Source organism: Marmota monax, unplaced genomic scaffold (assembly GCF_021218885.2).
Source record: "Marmota monax isolate L192 unplaced genomic scaffold, Marmota_monax_Labrador192_F-V1.1 WCK01_AAM20220418_F8-fsc00022, whole genome shotgun sequence".
NCBI classification, from domain to species: Eukaryota; Metazoa; Chordata; class Mammalia; order Rodentia; family Sciuridae; genus Marmota; species Marmota monax.
In genome coordinates, this window is record NW_026695215.1 from 4,227,294 (window position 1) to 4,246,375 (window position 19,082).

The 19,082-nt window shown below is 45.5% G+C and overlaps 1 protein-coding gene across 1 annotated transcript in view; it reads right to left on the reverse strand.

The window, feature by feature from the left end:
* Plch1 (phospholipase C eta 1) overlaps nucleotides 1–19,082 on the reverse strand; it is a 191,946-nt gene that overhangs the window by 24,012 nt on the left and 148,852 nt on the right. The window contains exons 10-12 of the mRNA XM_058574872.1: nucleotides 17,776–17,947; nucleotides 12,176–12,283; nucleotides 571–732 (exon numbers count right to left, since the gene is read on the reverse strand). Of these exons, the coding sequence (XP_058430855.1) occupies nucleotides 571–732; nucleotides 12,176–12,283; nucleotides 17,776–17,947 (442 nt within the window). The remainder of the gene's footprint in view (nucleotides 1–570; nucleotides 733–12,175; nucleotides 12,284–17,775; nucleotides 17,948–19,082) is intronic.

A 19,082-nucleotide genomic window follows, 5' to 3' on the forward strand; every position in this document is an offset into this window, starting at 1 on the left:
AGGGAGATGATGGGACGGGGACACAAGGAGATCTGAGACTGGGCAGAGCAAGGACACCGTTATGTGGGACCCCCAAAGTCTGGTTAAAGCATTTGCAATTTGTCCCAAGCCACTGAAGTGACATAATCAGATTTGCATTTTTAAAACATCTTTCCGATTTCAGAGCAGAGGTGAGATCAGCAGGGCAAGAGGTTCAGGTGGGAGCTGAACTTGGTCTAGACTAGGATATAACCTCAGGGAAGAGAAGTGGACAGGAAAAGGGCACGTTTCAGAGGCGAGCTGAACAGGGTGGGTGAGACTGTGTGGGGAGGAGCATGAAGCACAGGCACTGCCCTGCTCCCTCACCGGAGCTCAGGGACTCTGGGCTTGTCCTCAAGGTCCCAGGAAGCTGTGCAGGACCTCTCTCACCCCCCACCTATCCACTTTTCCCTGTTTCTCAGGTCATTTTGGAGTAGGGAATTTTCACTGCTCAAGAGAAAGGAGGATAGAAATGGGAGAAGTTGGAGAAGCATTTTCACAAATCACGAGCTGTGTCTCCCGCAGAAGAACAAGGGCAGGAGGAAGCCGTACCTGCTTCAGGTGTGCATTCAAGCCCTCGTGGGTGGCCTTCAGCAGCGCCCTCACAGTGAAGCTGTCAGGATCTTCTTTGTCTCGGATCTGGGATTCTTTCAACAGTGACTCCAGTTTTTTCCTTATGAAAGATTCTACCTGGTGCTCGGTGGTCCCGTTGTTCTGCAAAGAAGGAGGCAACACAAATGATTCCCTGAGGCACAAAACCAAACAGAACACGCCCTCGGTTTGTTTTTGTAATTTCATTCTCTCAGCTTCCTGGAAGAAGCTCCCTGGTACCGTCTGGATCCTCTCCCAACAAATCCTCCAGCAGTCACAACCCCTGCTTATTAAAACTTCCTCCCCAGGTAACTGCATTCAATCCTCAAGAACCTCATGAAGTTTTATTATGTTTCCATTTCAGTGATGCACAATCTGATGCTTAGAGAAATTAATCAGTTACTCAAAGTTACAAAGCGAGTAACTGAGGCAGGATTCAACTGAGGCTCAGGACTCTGAGCCCTTCCTGCTGGGCTTTCATGCTTTCAATAGAGGGAAGGCCAGGGAAATTTTGGAGACTAATTTTTCTTACCCTACATTGGTATATTTGAGCAAAAACGAGGTATTTAAAACAATTTCTTCTTTCCCTAAGGGGAAAGGAATGCTAAGGACATTTCCAGAGTTGAGGGTTATTCTAGGATAAAGTTTGTTTCCTCTCCCGCTCCCAGTAGCTATAGAGAACCCAATGCAAACTTGTGCTATGATCTGACATAATTTAGGATCACATTATAGGATCACAGTAACTTCAAGGGTTTTGCATAACAAATCTATGCCCATGTCCAGATGAGGACAACCCAAGACTATGACCAACCCACCCAGAGGCGAGGAAAGGGGTCCTCCTCCCCCAAGAACAATTCCCACATTTGTCACCAAAACTTTAAACTGTTTTACCCACTGGAAATTTTTCCCAAGAGACCATTATATTTGAACCCAGTAGAATGGGTAGCTTTCCAATGATGCATTCATGGAAATACAAAATCCTGTAAAAAGCAAAGTCATACAAATGCTGTGTGGAGGGACCCTACATTGGGTTAGGTGATTGAATTAATATCTCAGCACACCCAATTAACAAGGCCCTGCACCCCACTGGACACCCCCAGGGCCTGAGGGAGACACAGAGAGGGAAATAGCCAACTCCTGACATCAGAAGTGAAGACCCCATTGTGCTAAGGAAGCCATCTCCCCAGACATCTCACCTGGTCTGCACAGATGCCTACAACAGCAGACTACTAGGCGCAGAATCATGGAGTGTTGGTGGGGGAACATGGCATTCCTGGCTAAGGGGCCAGGTAGGCCTCCAAGAAAAGTGGGAATTCCGCAGTGGGGGAGGGGATTTACGTGAGCAAAGCCACTGCATAAACACAAGCAGCACTTGAGCTTCCCTGGAGGAGCATGATGAGCGCAAAGTCCTGAGGCAGTGGAAGGGCCTGAGAGCAAGAGGTGTGGAGCCCCTGAGAGCCACAGGTGGGCCAATACCCTGGAGGGACTTTGGATATCATATGGATGGGGCAGCATGTACTCAAGAGGAAACACATCTGCAGATGGGGCAGGCACCCTGGTCCTCAGCGGGCCCTGAGCACTGAGGCTGGGGTGATACTGGTGAGAGAGAGCTGGGGAACAATGCCCACTTTGTGTAAAACAAATATGAACTGCTGTGTGCCAGGGGAGAACCACCTCTGCCAGGCATCCCCTGGCATGGAGAATCAGCCACCACACACCAATAGATCTCACACAGGTCCCAGGGGCACAGTGACGGGTGCAAGGGTACTCTGGACGTACAGAGGAAGGGCATCTCTCACCTACCCTGTGGACTCGGGACAGACTTCAAGAGCAGAAGTCACCTGAGCCAAGCCTCAAAGAGGAGAGGATTCATTTCCCAAGGCTGCTGTAACTAATTACTCCAGCTTAACCCAACAGAGATGTGCTTTCTCAAGTTGGGAGGCCCAAGTCTGACTGAAGCTGTGGGTGGGGCAGGGGAGCTTCCTTCCCCATCCGTCCAGCTTCCGCAGCTCCAAGCTTCCTTGGCCTGGCAGATAGCCCCAGCCTCTACCTCCGCCTCCTCATGGCCAGCTCCAGTGTGCACCCTCTGGCTGTGTCCTTTCCTCTTCTTAGGAGAACAATGGCCACTGGATTTAGGCCCCCTGGGTTAATCCAGCATTATGGCATCTCAAGGTCCTTAACTTAATTACATCTGAAGAAGCCCTTTTTTCGAACAAGGTCTCATTCACATACATACCTATCTTTTGGTGGTCACCAATCAACCTGCTACAGTGAATGGGAGTTGATCATGACAAAGGATTTGACAGTGTTTCAACATGAGCAAAAGCATGGAAAAATCAAATGGTATCCATAAGAACGACCAAGAGAGAATCTGAAACAAAGAGCCATAGAGAGCCAGCAGGCTCAGCTCCACGTGAACCTACAGAGCCAGTGTTTCAATAAAGCAACTCACACAAAATATTTCAGGTTCCCAGTATATACAAGTTATGTTTATACCAGACTAGTCTATGAATAGCACGGTCTTCAACAACAATGTGCATGCCTCAATCTAAAATATTCTACCGTTAAAAAATGCTAATGAGTGTCTGGGTCCTCAGTGAGTCAGGATCTCTTTGCTGGTGGAGGGTTCAGCCTTGACATACTGGCTGCCAACTAATGGTGTGTGTGTGGAGGGGGAGCGTTGCTGAAGGCCAGGGGTGGTGGTGGTAGTGGGGTGGCCATCTTTTAAAACAAGACAGCAGCCAGGTCTGCCTCACTGATTGACTCTTCCTTTCATGAAAGACTCCAGCGTAGCATGTGATGCTCTTAGGTAGTATTTTACCCACAAAGGAACTTTTTTCACAATGGGAGTGGATCCTCTCAAACCCTGCAGCTGCTGTATGTTTACACCTGTTCCAGTTCTTGGCCATCATCCTGCATCTTCAGCATCTTCTCCAGGAGGGGATTCTGCCTCCAGGAACCACCTGCCTTGCTCACCACAAGAAGGAACTTCTCTTCCATTCACATTTCATCATGAGTCTGCAGCAGTTCCGTTCCCTCCTCAGGCTCCTCGTCCAGTTCGGCTTCTCTTGTTATTTCCATCATCTCTGCAGTTATTTCCCCCACTGAAGTGTTGAACCTCCTAAAGCCATCATGAGGAATGTACTTGGAATGAACTTGAAAACCTATTTTAATGCTGATACTGTGACCTCCTCCCACCAGTCACAAATGTTTTTTTAAAATTTTTAAAAAATTCTAACTTGTTATATGATAACAGAATGCATTACAATTCATTATACACATATAGAGTATGATTTTTCATATCTCTGGTTGTACACAAAGTAGAGTCACATCCTTCGTGTACTTAGGGTAATGATGACCATCACATTCTACCATCTTTCCCTCCCTTCCTCTCCTTTTTCTCTAATTTCTAGAGATATTGAACATTTTTTCATATATTTGTCGATTGATTGCATTTCTTCTTCTGAGAAGTGTCTGCTCAGTTCCTTGGCCCATTTATTGATTGAGTTATTTGGGATTTTTTGGTGTTAAGATTTTTGAGTTCTTTATATATTCTAGAGATTAGTGCTCTATCTGATGTGTGTGTGTAGTAAGAATTTGTTCCCAATTAGTAGGCTCTCTTTTTCCCTCCCCTTTTCCCCTTTGCCCTATCTAGAGTTCATTTAATCCTCCCATCATATTATAAATATATACCTTGCAGCATATTACGAATCAGCCTCCTTAAATCAGAGAAATCATTTGTCATTTGTTGTTTTCAGATTGACTTATTTCACTTAGCATTATATTCTCCAGTCCCATCCATTTACCTGCAAATGCCATGATTTTATTCTCTTTCATTGCTGAATAATATTCCATTATGTATAAATACCACATTTTCTTTATCCATTCATCTACTGAAGGGCATCTAGGTTGGCTCCACAGTTTAGCTATTGTGAATTGTGCTGCTATAAACATTGATGTGGCTGTGTCCCCGTAGAATGCTGTTTTTAAGTCCTTTGTGTATAGACCAAGGAGTGGGATAGCTGGATCAATGGTGGTTCCATTCCAAGTTCCATTCCATACTGCTTTCCAGATTGGCTGTACCAATATGCAGCCCCGCCAGCAATGTATGAGTGTGTCTTTTTCCCCACATCCTCACCAACACTAATTATTGTTCGTATTCTTAATAGCTGCCATTCTGACTGAGTAAGATGAAATCTTAGAGAAATGCAAATCAAAATTACTCTAATTGCTAGAGATGTTGAACATTTTTTCATATATTTGTTGATTGATTATATATCTTCTCCTGAGAAGTATCTATTCAGTTCCTTGACCCATTTATTGATTAGATTATTTGCTTTTTGGTGTTAAGATTTTTGAGTTATTTATATATTCTAGAGATTATGCTCTACCTAACGTGTGTGTGGTAAGAATCTGTTCCCAGGGGCTGGTGTTATGGCTCAGTGGTAGAGCACTTGCCTAGCATGTGTGAGACCCTGGGTTCGATCCTCAGCACGGCATAGAAAAAAATAAATCAAATAAAGGTATTGTGTCCAACTATAACTAAAAAATAAATATTAAAAAAAGAATTTGTTCCCAATTAGTAGGCTCTCTATTCACCTCACTGATTGTATCTTTTGCTGAGAAGAAGCTTTTTAGTTTGAATCCATCCCATTTATTGATTCTTAATTCTTGTACTATAGGAGTCTTATTAAGGAAGTTGGGGCCTAATCCGACATGATGAAGATTTGGGCCTACCTTTTCTTCTAATACACACAGTGTCTCTGGTTTAATTCCTAGGTCCTTGATCCACTTTGAATTGAGTTTTGTGCATGGTGAGAGATAGGGGTTTAATTTCATTTTGTTGCATATGGATTTCCAGTTTTCCCCTGCACCATTTGTTGAAGAGGCTATCCTTTCTCCAATATGTTTTTGGTGCCTTTGTCTAATATAAGGTAACTGTAATTATGTGGGTGAGTCTCTGTGTCTGCTATTCTGTACCATTGGTCTACAAGTCTATTTTGGTGCACAAATGTTCTTAATGGCATCATAAACAGTGAGTCCTTTCCCAAAGGTTAACTTACTTGGCCTAGATCCATCAGAAACACGACGACGCATGGCAGTGAAACACTTGTAAAATGTACTTCTTAAAGAATAAGAATTGAAAGTCGAAATTACTCCTGACCCACGTGCTGCAGAACTGATCTGTGCTATCAGGCATGAAGACAACATTCATCCATGTACCTCCCCTTCAGAGCTCTCGGGTGACAGGTGCATCGCCATTGAGGGGACACATTTAAACCATGCTGCAATCAGATGGGCTGCAGTGTCAACCAGGCTTGGACGCTCCACGTACAGAGCACAGCAGAGTCAATTCAGTACAATTCTTGGCCCCTGGATTCTTAGAAATACAAATGAGCACTGGCTTTAAGGCCAAGTCACCAGCTGCATCAGCCCTAACGGGTGAGCCAGACTGCCCTCTGAAACTTGTAGCCAGGCACTGATTTCTCTCTAGCTAAGGAATCCCTGGTGGCATCTTCTTCCACAATGGAGACCCACTGCTTGGCATAGCCACCATCCCGGGCCCTGGTCGCTGGCTCTTCTGGAGGCTGTGCGGCTTTCATATCAGCACTGCTGCTTCACCTGCCTTTTATGCTGCAGAAACAGCTTCCGTCCTCCAGCCTCACCAGCTGCCTCTGCTCGCCTCAGATTCTCTGCAGCTTCCTTCCTCTCAGCCTTCACAGGGCTGAAGAGAAATGGGGCCTTGCTCTGACTGAGGCTCTGGCTTAGGGGACGTCGTGGTTGGCTTGGTTTTTCTGTCCAGGACACTGAATCATTCTCCATGTCAGCAATAAGGTTGCTGCTTGTTCTTATCTACACGTCTATCTGAGTGGCACTTTTCATTTCCTTCAAGAACTTTTCCTTGCTGACTTTGGCACAAGAGGCCAAGCTCTTGGCTGTCCTGGTTTTCCATATCTGCTCCCTGAGCTTTGTCATTTCTAGCTTCTGATTTAAAGTGGGTGACATGTAACTCTTCCCTTCCCTTGAACACGTGGGAGCCCCTGTGGGGCTATTAATTGGTCTAATTTCAATACTGTGTCTCAGGGACTGGGGAGGCTCAAGGAGGGGCAGTGAACTGGGGAGAAGCAGGGGAAACATACACATCCATCAGTCAAGTTCGCTGTCTTATATGGGAGCAGTTCAAAGTGCCCAAAACAGTTACAATAGCCACATCAAAGACCAGTGGTCACAGATCACCATATCAGATATAATAACAATGAGAAAGTCTGAAATGTGGGAATTACCAAAATGCCACCCAGAGACATGAAGTAAACACATGATGTAAGGAAAATGGGGTTCAGAGATGTTCTCGGCGAAGTCGCCACAAGTTTCATCTGGCTAAAAAAAAAATCTGTGAAGATCAATAAAAGAGGCATGCGTATTTTAAAAAAGCAACTGAAACTGTGTACCTGCTGTCTCACTAGGCACTGTCACAAATAGTACTGCATTTGAACAACCAGGTGCCCTTTACAGTACACACCGGGGCAGCCAAGACTCAAGAGGACAGAGAGGCAGAAAGACTCAGCCACACTCATCTAAACCTGCCCCGTGGCTGAGCAGAGCCTGGAACCTGACACTTCTGTCGGACTCGTGTGTGCTTCACTATTCAATGCTGCAGGGATATAAAGAGGGTTAGAGAACAAGGTGAATTCCTGGGTCAAGCTGATCCTGCACAGGCGCGTGTTTTAAGCAACCTTGATTCCCATCATGAATCCTCAGCACACCTCTGCAAACCCTCTGCAGGAAACTGCAGGCCAACAGAGCCCAGGTCTCCAACCCCCATTGCATTTTCTCAACTGACCAGAGCCTGGTGGGGAGCGTGGGTGATGTGGGGACAAAGGAGAAAGCATGTGAGCATCTGGCGAGCCCGGTGGCACAGAGGGTTTCCTTCCCTCGCTGGGGCCTTGCAAAGTCGGACATGATAAGGAGATGTGCTGCGACATGGCAGAGACCCTCCTTCTGTCGGCAGAGCCAGACCGACTAGGGCAGGAGGTGGGAACGCGTACTGCTCCCCCTCCACACCTTCCACACACAGGGAGTTGCTGAAAGAAAGATCTCTGCCTGTCCATCTTTTTTCTTCCCTGTGATTTACAGCCCCCCCCCCCAAAAAAAAAAAAAACTACAGTCATGGAGAACAACCAACCACACGGCTGGGCTTCATTACTGCATTGTCATTCCATCCCAGAACCCAATAGCACTGCGGAAAGAAAGAGGAGACAGACACTTGACCTTGAGACCCAGTGACCACAGTTGAGAGCTGTGTATCTCACTCTTGTCCCCCTGGCCAGTGAGGGAGGTAGGGCGTGGCCACCAGGGGCGGAGGGAGCGGCCATTTAATACAGTCAAGGGCAGTTTCCATCAGAGAGGTAATCAGGGTTCCCAATTTTCTTTTCTGAGAGGTGAAAGTGAACTAGGAATCTCTCTGCCACGAATCAAGCAACTGAACAGGAAACACAATCTTGTTCTCTCTCCAGCACGGAACTAAAGCATCGCTTGAAGAGCAGAAGGTGCACCTACTCCTGACCCAGAAGAAGCAGGGAAGGGAGGGCCCAGGTCAGCGGGTGCTGGTCTTCACTGGGCTGCTTCAGCTCAGTGCACAGGGAGCCCCCAGGGAGTGGGCAGAAGTCCCAGGCTGGGGGACTTCTTTCTTTTTTCTTCTGAACATCCAAATAATGTTTATATATATATATTTTTTTCCACCTTTCTTATTGATGTATTATAGTCATACATATTGATAGAATTTTGTTTACATATTGTTGTTATATTTTTGTAAGTGCACATAATACAGAACAGAATAAAATTTGGCCAATGTCACTCACTCCCCAGCATGTCCTCCTCCCTCCCCACATCTCACCCCTTAGTCCCTTACTCTACTGATCTCCCTTTGATTTTCATGATATCCCCCCACCTTTCTTTTCCTCTCTAGCTTCCACATGTGAGAGAAAACATGTTGAATCTTGATCCTGAGTTTGGCTTATTTCACTTAACATAATGGTCTCCCAGTTCCATACATTTTCCTACAAAGGACATAATTTCATTCTTCTGTATAGCCGAGTAAAACTCCATTGTGCATACATACCACGTTTTCTTTATCCACGCATCCATCAGTGGGCACCTAGGCTGGTTCCATAGTTTGGCTATTGTGAATTGCGCTGCTAAAATCATGTAGTGTGATGACTTTAATTCTTTAGGATAAATACTGAGGAGTGGGATAGCTGGGTCATACGGTGATTCATGCCTGGTCTTTTGGGACTCTCCATACTGATTTCCATAGCATTTGTACTAATTTACAGTCCCACCAACAGTGTAAAAGCGTTCCTATTTCTCCACATCCTCTCCAGCACTTGTTATTGTTTGTATTCTTGATGGCTGCCATCCTGACTGGAGTGAGATGAAATCTCAGTGTAGCTTTGATTTGCATTTCCCTGATTGGTAAGGATGTTGAACATTTTTCATGTATTTGTTAGCCATTTGTATTTCCTCTTTTGAGAAGGGTCTGTTTAATTCATTCACCCATTTATTAGTTGAGCTGTTTGGCTTTTGGTGTTTTCAGAGTAGACATTTTCAGTAGCAAGACCTCACAAACTTGAGGTAACTCACCTCTTCTGTGAGTGCTGGTTAAGTTTGAGACCAACAAGATCCACGATTTCTCTGGAAGTAGCTCAAAGCCTTGAGAGGACGACTTAGGAAAGAAGATGGAAGTCTTGGCATTTGGAGTGGATGCTTGTGCCCAAGAGGTCAGCTGAACGCAGGCTCAGAGAGTGCAGGGAAAAAATACTGAAAAACTCAGCAGAAGAGGAAAAGAGCCAGTGATGGGTGGGAAGTCCGTGAGGCACAGCGACACTGGAGTCCCATAAGGATGGATGGTGGAGAGCTGGCCACCCTGAATCAAATCTGTGGGACTACTGTACTGTAGGTAAAAGGAAACTGCACCCAGTGTCTTTGAGCTGCATGATCCCTGGGTCCCTGGACACAATGCCTTTAGCTTGTGGCTTACAGATCATAAGCCAGATTTTCTCTATGGCTGAAACTACAAAATAACACGAGGAAGAAGCTTCAAGGACTCAACTAATCCAACAACAGAAAGCACTTGTTGCATAAACAAAAGCCTCATTCTGGTTAAGATACAGTCCTGCTTCCGACCTCGCCTGTTAAGGTCCTCCTCAGGTACTGGCCTGGCCAACTCTTCACTCCTTTCTAGTCTGTGGTCCAATGTCTCTTCTCAGTGAGGCCTTCCCTGGACGCCCATCTCCCATGTCCACACATCCTTTACGTGCTCACACAGAGGCCTATGAGCTCTCATGCAGGCACGCCAGTGCACACCTCCCCTGGGCACCTAACACTATTCCACATGCCCCTGTCTAATCGGTCCTTCCTCCATGAATGTGTGACCCACACAAAGCAAGGACTTTGTCTGTTCTGTTGATGGGTCTGTCCCCCAACACCTGCAAAGGTGGTAAGTGTACTTCCAACAGGAGATGCTCAGGAAAAATACACTGAATGCACAAAGAGTCTTATATAACCTCATGAGAACTGTGTTCCAGGCACAACTGCTGACCTCAAATCTTTATTTATTGCAACAATTCAGATCTCACTTAGAAATCTAATCACATTCTTAACTAAAAACTGAGGTTCAAACCTTTCTACAAAGTAATTTTTGGTTCACGTAAACAATGCACATTTTTGTACAGAAATATGATGGGGCATATTTCAATTCACTGCCCCAGAAGACAGTTGAACTCTCTACTAACAATAGGACTACAGACGGCCTGATTATAAGAAAATGTTTTGGCTTTCTGAACACAGAGTTGCCTTTCTCCAAAGAGCCTCAGAAACAGAGATGGAAAAGGTGAGTAAAGATACAAAGCTTTATATATTTCCACTAAAAATGTTGATTTCTTTACAAATTTTCCTTCCCAAAGGAAAATACGAAAAAAAGACAACTGTAAACCTTTCCATTTAAGGGGCTGTGTCCACTTTCACTTAGGCCAAATGAAAGATCACACTTACCTTTATGGAATCATGTGCTAAACTATCTACTGGAAATCAGCTAAAGGACCAAACATGAGGGGAACCCAGATAAGGTGTGTGTTCCTAAAAGAAAAATGGTATAGCAGGGCAGATTTAGCAGCGAAAACAACCAATAATGACAATGTTGTGACAGTAGTTAAATTTCCTCCACTCACTTTCACTACCAACAGCATTTCCTAAACATGCGACATGGTTGAGCCTCTATTTCCTGCTTTTGAATGAAAGAGTGGCTGAGGCTGGCAACCCAGGGGACTGGGAAACATCATACAAATAAAACACTAAGAATCAGAGAAAGATCCAGTTTCTGAAATAAAGTTTTTTAAAAAAAGGGGGCTAAATTATCCATCATCACAAGTAATTAATTATAAAAATTGTGAATATGTAGAAGATCAAATAAAAAGCTATCTAAAATATTAACTGCATTTCAGGTATGGAAATCTGTTCATATTTTCTGTGACCATCACCCTGTTAATGAGGGGTATAAAACTGAGCTAAACATAAACTATTAAAGGGAAAAAGATGAATGCAAATAACAGTTCTCCTTTTTTTTAAATTTCAAATCGATCTTCCCCAATTCACCCCTGAAAGTGCATAAAAACCAGGAAGGCAGTGTCTACTGAGATCTCAGCTGCTACTGAACTCTTGTCCCTTTAAAATAATGCGAGGTCCCCCTTGACCCTTCAGTTGAGGCGTGGTCAAGAAGAAAACAGGCTACTGCTAAAAATAGAACGCATCAGGAGAAAGCACAGACAATTATCTGTTTTTCTAGGGGACGACACAATAGCCCTGAGGTCTAAAGGCACGCCACTTTCCTATAGAAGTGAAACGCTAGGTCCTGCACCAGCCTGTGCCACTCTCAGCCCATCCTGGCAACCAAGTGAGCTACAGAAGGCAGAGCAGGGCGCATCTCTGAGCCTTCCATCTCCCTGGACCATGTGGGTGAGTGGGGCTTTCCTGCAAAAGCAGCTTCTTGATCTCAGAAGGGGGTCTGAAGCCCCAGGCAGGTGACTAGCTATTCTGGGCCAAATTGTTTAGGATATGGCAAGTCACACATTCGGCCAGGAGTCCAGGCCTGGAAGGGGTGGGAAATCCTCTGAACGACAGTCCTTTCTCTTCAGGAGGAGAGGGCCCCCTAGAGAAGCAGGCCAGGGCAGCTGGGGTTGAGGCTGGCCCTGACCAACAGTGCAGTGGGGCTAGAGGAGAGTCACAACTCACCTATTTCACCAAAGACACCGACATTACAACCTGAATTTGACTTTTAACCGTGTTGCAATAGGACGGCCTTTGCCTCTGGAGAGGGTCAGGTGACTGCCTTACATGCCCTCCAGTCCTGAGGCCTAAGGACCCTTGCTCACTCACTAACAGGCCACATGGGTACGTGTCGGACATGGAGGAGTTTCAGCCTTCCCACACTGTGAGACCACATTTGTGAAGACCGACTCAGAACCACTCTACCACAGTGTACCGAGGGTGATACGGCCCAGCCATCACTCACGCATTGGAGCTTAAACTTGCACTCGTCTTCAATCTCATCCGCACTGTCCTCGTCAGAAACTTCCCCTTCCTCTGCATCATCCCCAAGGTGATAAGGCAGCTTCTTGCCCTGAAACAGATCAAAATATCCCATTTAGAAATGAAAACAAATTTGCCACAGGCAAAAGGCAGAAGCAACGCAATTATCCACTGGCAGATGAACAGATAAAATGTGGTTTACACACACAGTGGAATATTATTCAGCCTTTAAAAAGATTGCGATTCTGATACATATTACAAATTGGTTGAACCTTGAAGGCAGGGTGCTAAATTAAATATGCCAGACACAAAAAGACACATTCTATATGATTCCACTTATAGGAGGCACCAAGAACAGTCAAATTCATAGATACAAAAGTGAACAGTGGTGGCCAGGGCAGCAGGAGCAAGGCCGACTTCTTGTTGCCAAAGGGCAGAGAGGTTCAGATTTGCAAGTTGGAAAGAGTTCTGGAGACGGACTTACACAATGATGTGCTTTTAACGTGGCAGAACTGTTCACTTGAAAATGAGTGAGATCATAGGCAGATTTTATGTTACGGGTTTTTTACCACAATTTTCAGAAGTGCAAAATGAAGTGTCTCAGGCTCATCACTTCAGACTCATCAGAAGGAAGACAGTTTGAATTGGAGGCAAAATAAGGCAGGGCAGGACTTCTAAGAAAATGCAATCATACACTTTCAATGAAATGAAATTAATTAGGGATATTCTACTAAAAAAAAAAATTAAAAGACTCAGAACAGCTTCTCATAAAGGGCAGGTGACTGATGGCAAAAAGCCACTGTGCACAATGGCTGGCTTGATCTCCAGCATCGTGACCTTGGAATTCAGGACTAGGAGCAATGACATCCACTGCTCACCATCACCCAGGGAGATGTTTTATTGATATGCCCAAAGGGACAAGGCTGAGCCCCCAGAGCAGCTTGTTCTCCTGGGCAGGTAGCAGGTGCCCTCGGCAGTCACACACAGTTAGCAAGCCTCTCTTTCCCAGAACACAGCGAGTCTGCTGAGCAGCCTGAGCACAGTTCTCAGGACCAGGCCATCCCTGACTCACTCGGAGAGCACTCCAGACACCAGGGGCTCTGGACAAAGGAAAATCCACACAGGACGGTGAGACACTCAAGTTGTAAAATGGCATCCATCCTTGAGGACCCACGAGAAACGGCTCCAGAATTGCACTTGGGCACCAAAATCTGAAGATGCTCAAGCCCTTTATATAAAACAAGGTACTATTTGCATATCACCTAGCACAAAATCATCTCTAGGTTGTTTACAATACCTATTACAGTGTAAATGACATGGAAAATCACTCTTAAAAAAATGACAGGGGATGTCTGTGCACGTCCAGGACAGAGAACTTTTTCGAAGTAATTTTGATCTAGGGTTGGCTGAATCTGCTGATGAAGGGAGCCAATACATATACACAGTATGGACTCAGTGAGGTGTAAAGAGTTAGAGGGAAATATAATCCATTGTTAGAAATAATTATCTCTGGGTAAGAGTATTATGAATGATCACAGTTACTTTCTCCTTTTCCACACTTCCTAATTTATATTCAGAAAAAGTAAGAGTAAATTTTAAAAACAACAGAAGCGGGCTCCCAGGAGTGGGAAGAAGCTCAAGCCCAAGGGGCCAAGGCCCCCAGTGTCCCTGCTTCCTGGGGTCCAGGCCCCTCCTCACCTGGGTTAGGCTAGACCTAGTGACCCACAACACAGAGGAGGGGACACATGGTCACTGTGGGATTAGCTTGCTGCCCGACTCTGCCTTCCCCTGGCCTGCTGTGCCGCTCCTTTCTCAGTCTCTCTGTCCCCTTCCCTCTCTCCCCCACCCTCACTGTGCTATGGAGATAAACACATGGCAGGACAAAGGCCTCTCACCAATGACAGCCACTCAGTCATCTTTGAAGAAGAGCCCCCCCCCCCAACCTACCCTTGAGACACCTGTGGCCTCAGCGGATGCCCTAGGGACATCCTCAGGAGAGGCCCAGAGCAGAGGGCCCAGCTAGTCACAGCCAGGCCCCTGAGGAGCTGCAGTATTTGAGGTCATCTGCTCTGCCACGGCAGATGCCTACAGTCCTGCACCAAATCTGTGTAGAACGAACCCAGTGAAGGTACATTCCTAACACAGTCCCGGGAGCGGTGGCCTTCCATCCCACCATCCACACGACAGACAACAGGAAGATGCCAGAGAGGCTGGCCAGCCCTGCCCACCCCACGGCCTCCTCCCTGACTCCTCTGAGAGCAGTTGGCCTGAGCCTTAACAGCTCCACTTCGAAGGCAGCAGGTTCTCTGGCTAGAACATCTGGATAGGGCGCCCACATTCCAGGCTAAGAAAAGCTGCAAAACAGAGGTCACCACGGCTGGCCCCTCCAAGGAGACTCCTTCACACCCAGGGAAGGGCTCCCTAAACACGGAGGGTCGGGCCTTGCCTGGCAGCCAGGCACTCTCTCCTCCCAGACCCCATCCAGGCTGAGGCTGACCTCAACCCAGGCTGACCTCAACCCAGCCTCTGCCCTCTGCATCTACCCTCCCCTCCTCCTGGGGGCCTGCTGCCCAGCCAGTTCTCAGAGAAGTCTCCACCCTCTTTCCCACACCCTCCTCCATACCAGAGCTCTAGACCTTGGGTCCTTAGCACTGCCACGGTTTCTAAGCTGATTAGATAACTTACGTAATTAAACTAAAATAAATGCTCACAATCAAGACTATTGAGATTTGGAGACTTAAATTTATTTTCTCCAATTTACAAAGGGGCATTTAGAATATTAAAAAGATGGGGAATAGTTTGTGTAATATCAATTACAAGACAGCCTAAAATTTCAATTACAAGACAGCCTAAAATTAAGGCATTTATTTCTCTTTTTTGGGGCCAGGGGTTAAACCCAGGGGTGCTTAACCACTGAGCCACATCCCCAGACCTTTTTCTGTTTTATTTTGAGACAGAGTCTTGGTAAGTTGCTTAGGGCCTCACTAAATTGCTGAGTCTGGCTTTGAACCCACAATCCTCTTGCCTCAGCTGGGATTACAGGTGTGTGCCCTGGACCCAGCTAAAACATTTATTTCTGTATATTACTTCAGGTCTTATTGATGCAGAAGGCTTCTACAATACGAGTCTCTTTTCCTTTTATTCTAGGGAACATTCTGGAAAAGTAGCTATAATCATAAGGCAGCACCAGAAATAAGGTTCATAAATTAAGTGATGGTCAGCTGTCCCCAGGAAAGGACAGACAAGAACCAACACCTTTCATTTACTCCCCACCAACCTTCACTCAGAGTCAACTTTATCTAGGGTACCATGGCAGATACCAAGAGGGACCTCTACACAAGACTTTAGAAATGTGGGGACAGCAATTTCCACTTTTGAAATCAATCTTTCTCTCTCTCTCTCTCTCTCTCTCATACACACACACACACACACACACACACACACATACACGAGAATGATTACTTATCAAGCAGACAGGAAAAAAAGCAAAAGGACATTGTTTTTAATTCTCTTACCAACAGTGCTACTCCTAAAAGTAACTCAAGAATAACCTTCGGTAGAATCTTGTGTAACTTCGTGAATCTGATCGTAGACCAGAGGAAAAGTAAATGAGAGTGACCCAGGTGTCTCCTGCATCCCTTTCTGATAATATTCTGGAGTCAGATTACTTCATGCATTAAGGAAAGACTGCCAGAGACAGGAGCAAAGGCCACCTCTTGGCTTCCAGTTACCTAGTGACGTGAGTCACACCCCTGAAAGTGGGAAACTGGGACTGCAGAGCAGTGGTTACTTTCAGCAATAAAATCCACGAAAAGTTGCAAGTTTGTTATGATTTTTGTTCAAAAGCAACTCTTGTTACCTTTTCAGGATGTGTGTGTGTCTGTGTGTATGTATTTGTGCGTTATATGTAATTGCACGTATACGCATGGTTGGAAAGTGTGTAACAGTCACAACTTGTCGACACACTGTGACTACCCTGCCAGCAAGTGCCACAGGCCTGCCTCTGGTTCTCCTGGTGCCCATATGCCCTGGGGCATCTGTGCCAAATGACCCACACTCAACTCGTGCAGAAGAGACCCAATTAGTTCACATCAATTACCCACCTAAATCCCACCATCAGAGGAAAGACAACAATCAAATGGGCTCCCTCTACATCATCTCCTGACTGCTGGCTGAAGAATATTGAGGAAACCCAGAAACACAGTACTACGAAGGTGACATTTTATTTTCTAACCCAGAAATGATCTTTTTTGTGCATGAGTTTTTTTGTTTTTGTTATTTTTTTTTGGGGGGAGGGGGTTACCAGGGATTGAACTCAGGGGGACTCGACCACTGAGCCACATCCCCAGCCATATTTTGTATTTTATTTAGAGACAGGGTCTCATTGAGTTGCTTAGCACCTTGCTTTTGCTGAGGCTGGCCTTGAACTCACGATCCTCCTGCCTCAGCCTTCAGAGTCACTGGAATTACAGGTACAGGTGTGCGCCACCTCGCCTGGCTCAGAAATGTTTTTTTGTTTTGTTTTGTTTTGTTTCAGAAATGGGTTTTTAATGCAGGAGTTGGCAGTAACAAGACTTGGGCACACTGGCCTGAACAGACTTCCCTCCTGGGCCACTTAGAGCTTTCATTCAAAATGCATCTGCACATACAAATGACTGATAACACCTCTTTAATTGGTTCTTAACCTTTAATTTTCCTTTCATGGATAAAAAACAAGCTTTCTAAAGAGGCACACTTTACATCTTTCCCTTACAGCCCAGTTAAAGATTTGCCTGGAAAGGCATAGCTTCTTGACTTCCCTACTCCGGGATGACATTCAGTGTTTGGTGCACACTGCTTTCAAGTACAGGACCCCATTTGAATATTAACAACCTAGTTCTCTCTACTTCAATTTTATCTCAAAACAACACAACGGTCCAAAGTGGTTTTAGAAAAAATATGAAATTCACAGGAATGGGGTGAAATCACAGAATGAGGCCCTGGAAACGCGAGCCACTGTCCCATGGTATCCTTTGCATGGACAGACGGCGCCCATCGCAGGTGATCTGTTGGTGAGTGTCACTCATCCACCCACCATGCCTCCGCACAGGCCCATCCCGTGGGGCAGGATGTCTGGGCCTGCTCCTGCAGAAGCCGGCGTGTCTCACTTACATAACCAAAACTGATCAACCATGAAGATGGGTTTTTTCCTTTGACAGACAGCTCCTAGAGCTTGAAATGGGAGAAAAGCATCTGAACGAGATGCTTTCAGACGTGGCTTTGAGGAGTCTTGTCCTCTCCTGTCCTTTCCCTCACTCCTAAACACGTTCCTCCCCTGTGTGAATACTTCCAGACTAAAATGGTGCACACCTGGCTCAAGGAGAGGTTTTTATTGAGTAAAAACCAGCCCAGCACAGGTGGTCAGCCAGCCCTTCCTCGAGAGCATGGCTATAAACTGAAATCAAGTGCACGTTCGAGCAGGGCCATCCTTCCTTCGTGTGCTGCTGCACTTATTATCCCCGTTTTAAACCGGGGTTTAGTTGATGTGGGAACCAGCTCCATGGGTCACATCAGGGGTCCGCCTGCAAACCCTGAAGTACTAACCTTCACTAGGATCTTCCCCTTCAGACTCTGAGGGCTGGGGAGCTGCTTGCCCTCTCCGGTGTCCACGGACGACAGGTCCAGCCTGTCCTGGAAGATTCCCTTCAGGTACTGAGCGATCTTCCTCTGCTGCTGGATACTGCAGTGGTTCTCAATAGACAATATAACGGGGAACCTGGGAAACGGCAACAGGATCAGAGACAGGCAAGGCAGGGATTGGTGAAAATGGTTCTGTATTCATTGTGCTCTTACAATCCTGGCGACATGGCCTGCCACAGTGGTGACAATTAAAATGCTTCTAAAAGGGGAGTTAGACATGCATTGAACAAATTCTCCTGAGCAAATGCACTTTTCAGGGGATAATGGCTGAACAAAAGACCAACCCACGTGGGATGACTTGATCTAATATTCTGCACCAGGGGAAAATAATGGTGGGTTTGCTATGTATCTTTTAAAAGAAAAAAAAAAAAAGGTTTTAAAGAAATGAGAAGCCTGAGGAAAGGAAACTCACAGAATAGAATTTTGTATTATTTCTTCAAAAGTCTAGACATCAGCTAAGCCATCATTACATATCAGGAAATGCAGTCATTTCCTCTTAAAAAAAAAAAAAAACATAATCAGTTCTCAGCTTGAAAATTACTACTGAGGATAAAATAAGGTAATAAACCCTTGTATTTTATAGCCTCTTATGTCAGGCATCTCAAAATCCTTTTTAATAGAATTATATGTTGCTCTTTTACTAAGACAAACGGGCAAGCATCATTCTCCACCAACATACGGGTTTCTCTACAGATGTGTACGGTGAGAACCGTACAGCCTGGGGGCTGGTGGCCATGGCAGAAGGAGCCAGGGCTCACTGCTGAACTGCACTCCTCTCTCAACATTTTTCTTTTCTTCAGAATGAGAAATTCCTCTGAAGCTGGGTGCGGTGGCACACACCTGTAATCCCTGCAACTCCGGAGCCTGAGGTGTCGAGCCTGCACACTTTAGTGAGACCCTGTCTTAAAATAAAAAATAAAATGGGCTGGGGTACAGCTCAGTGCAGAAGTGACCCTGGGGTCAATCTTTAGCACAATACACAAAAAAAAATTGCTTTGCTTTCAGATTTATTGATTCTTTTTCTTGTTTTGCATCCCCTATTTTTAGAAATAATAGGCAATATTTTTTTTCCTAGAGTATGCCAGAAATGTTTTGGAGGAGAAAAGAACAAACTATCAATCCTGAGATCTCTTGCATTCACAGCAGAGAATTTAACAATAACATTTTAAAGTATCAATCTGTTTATTAAAAGCCTATATCGGCTCCTGCTA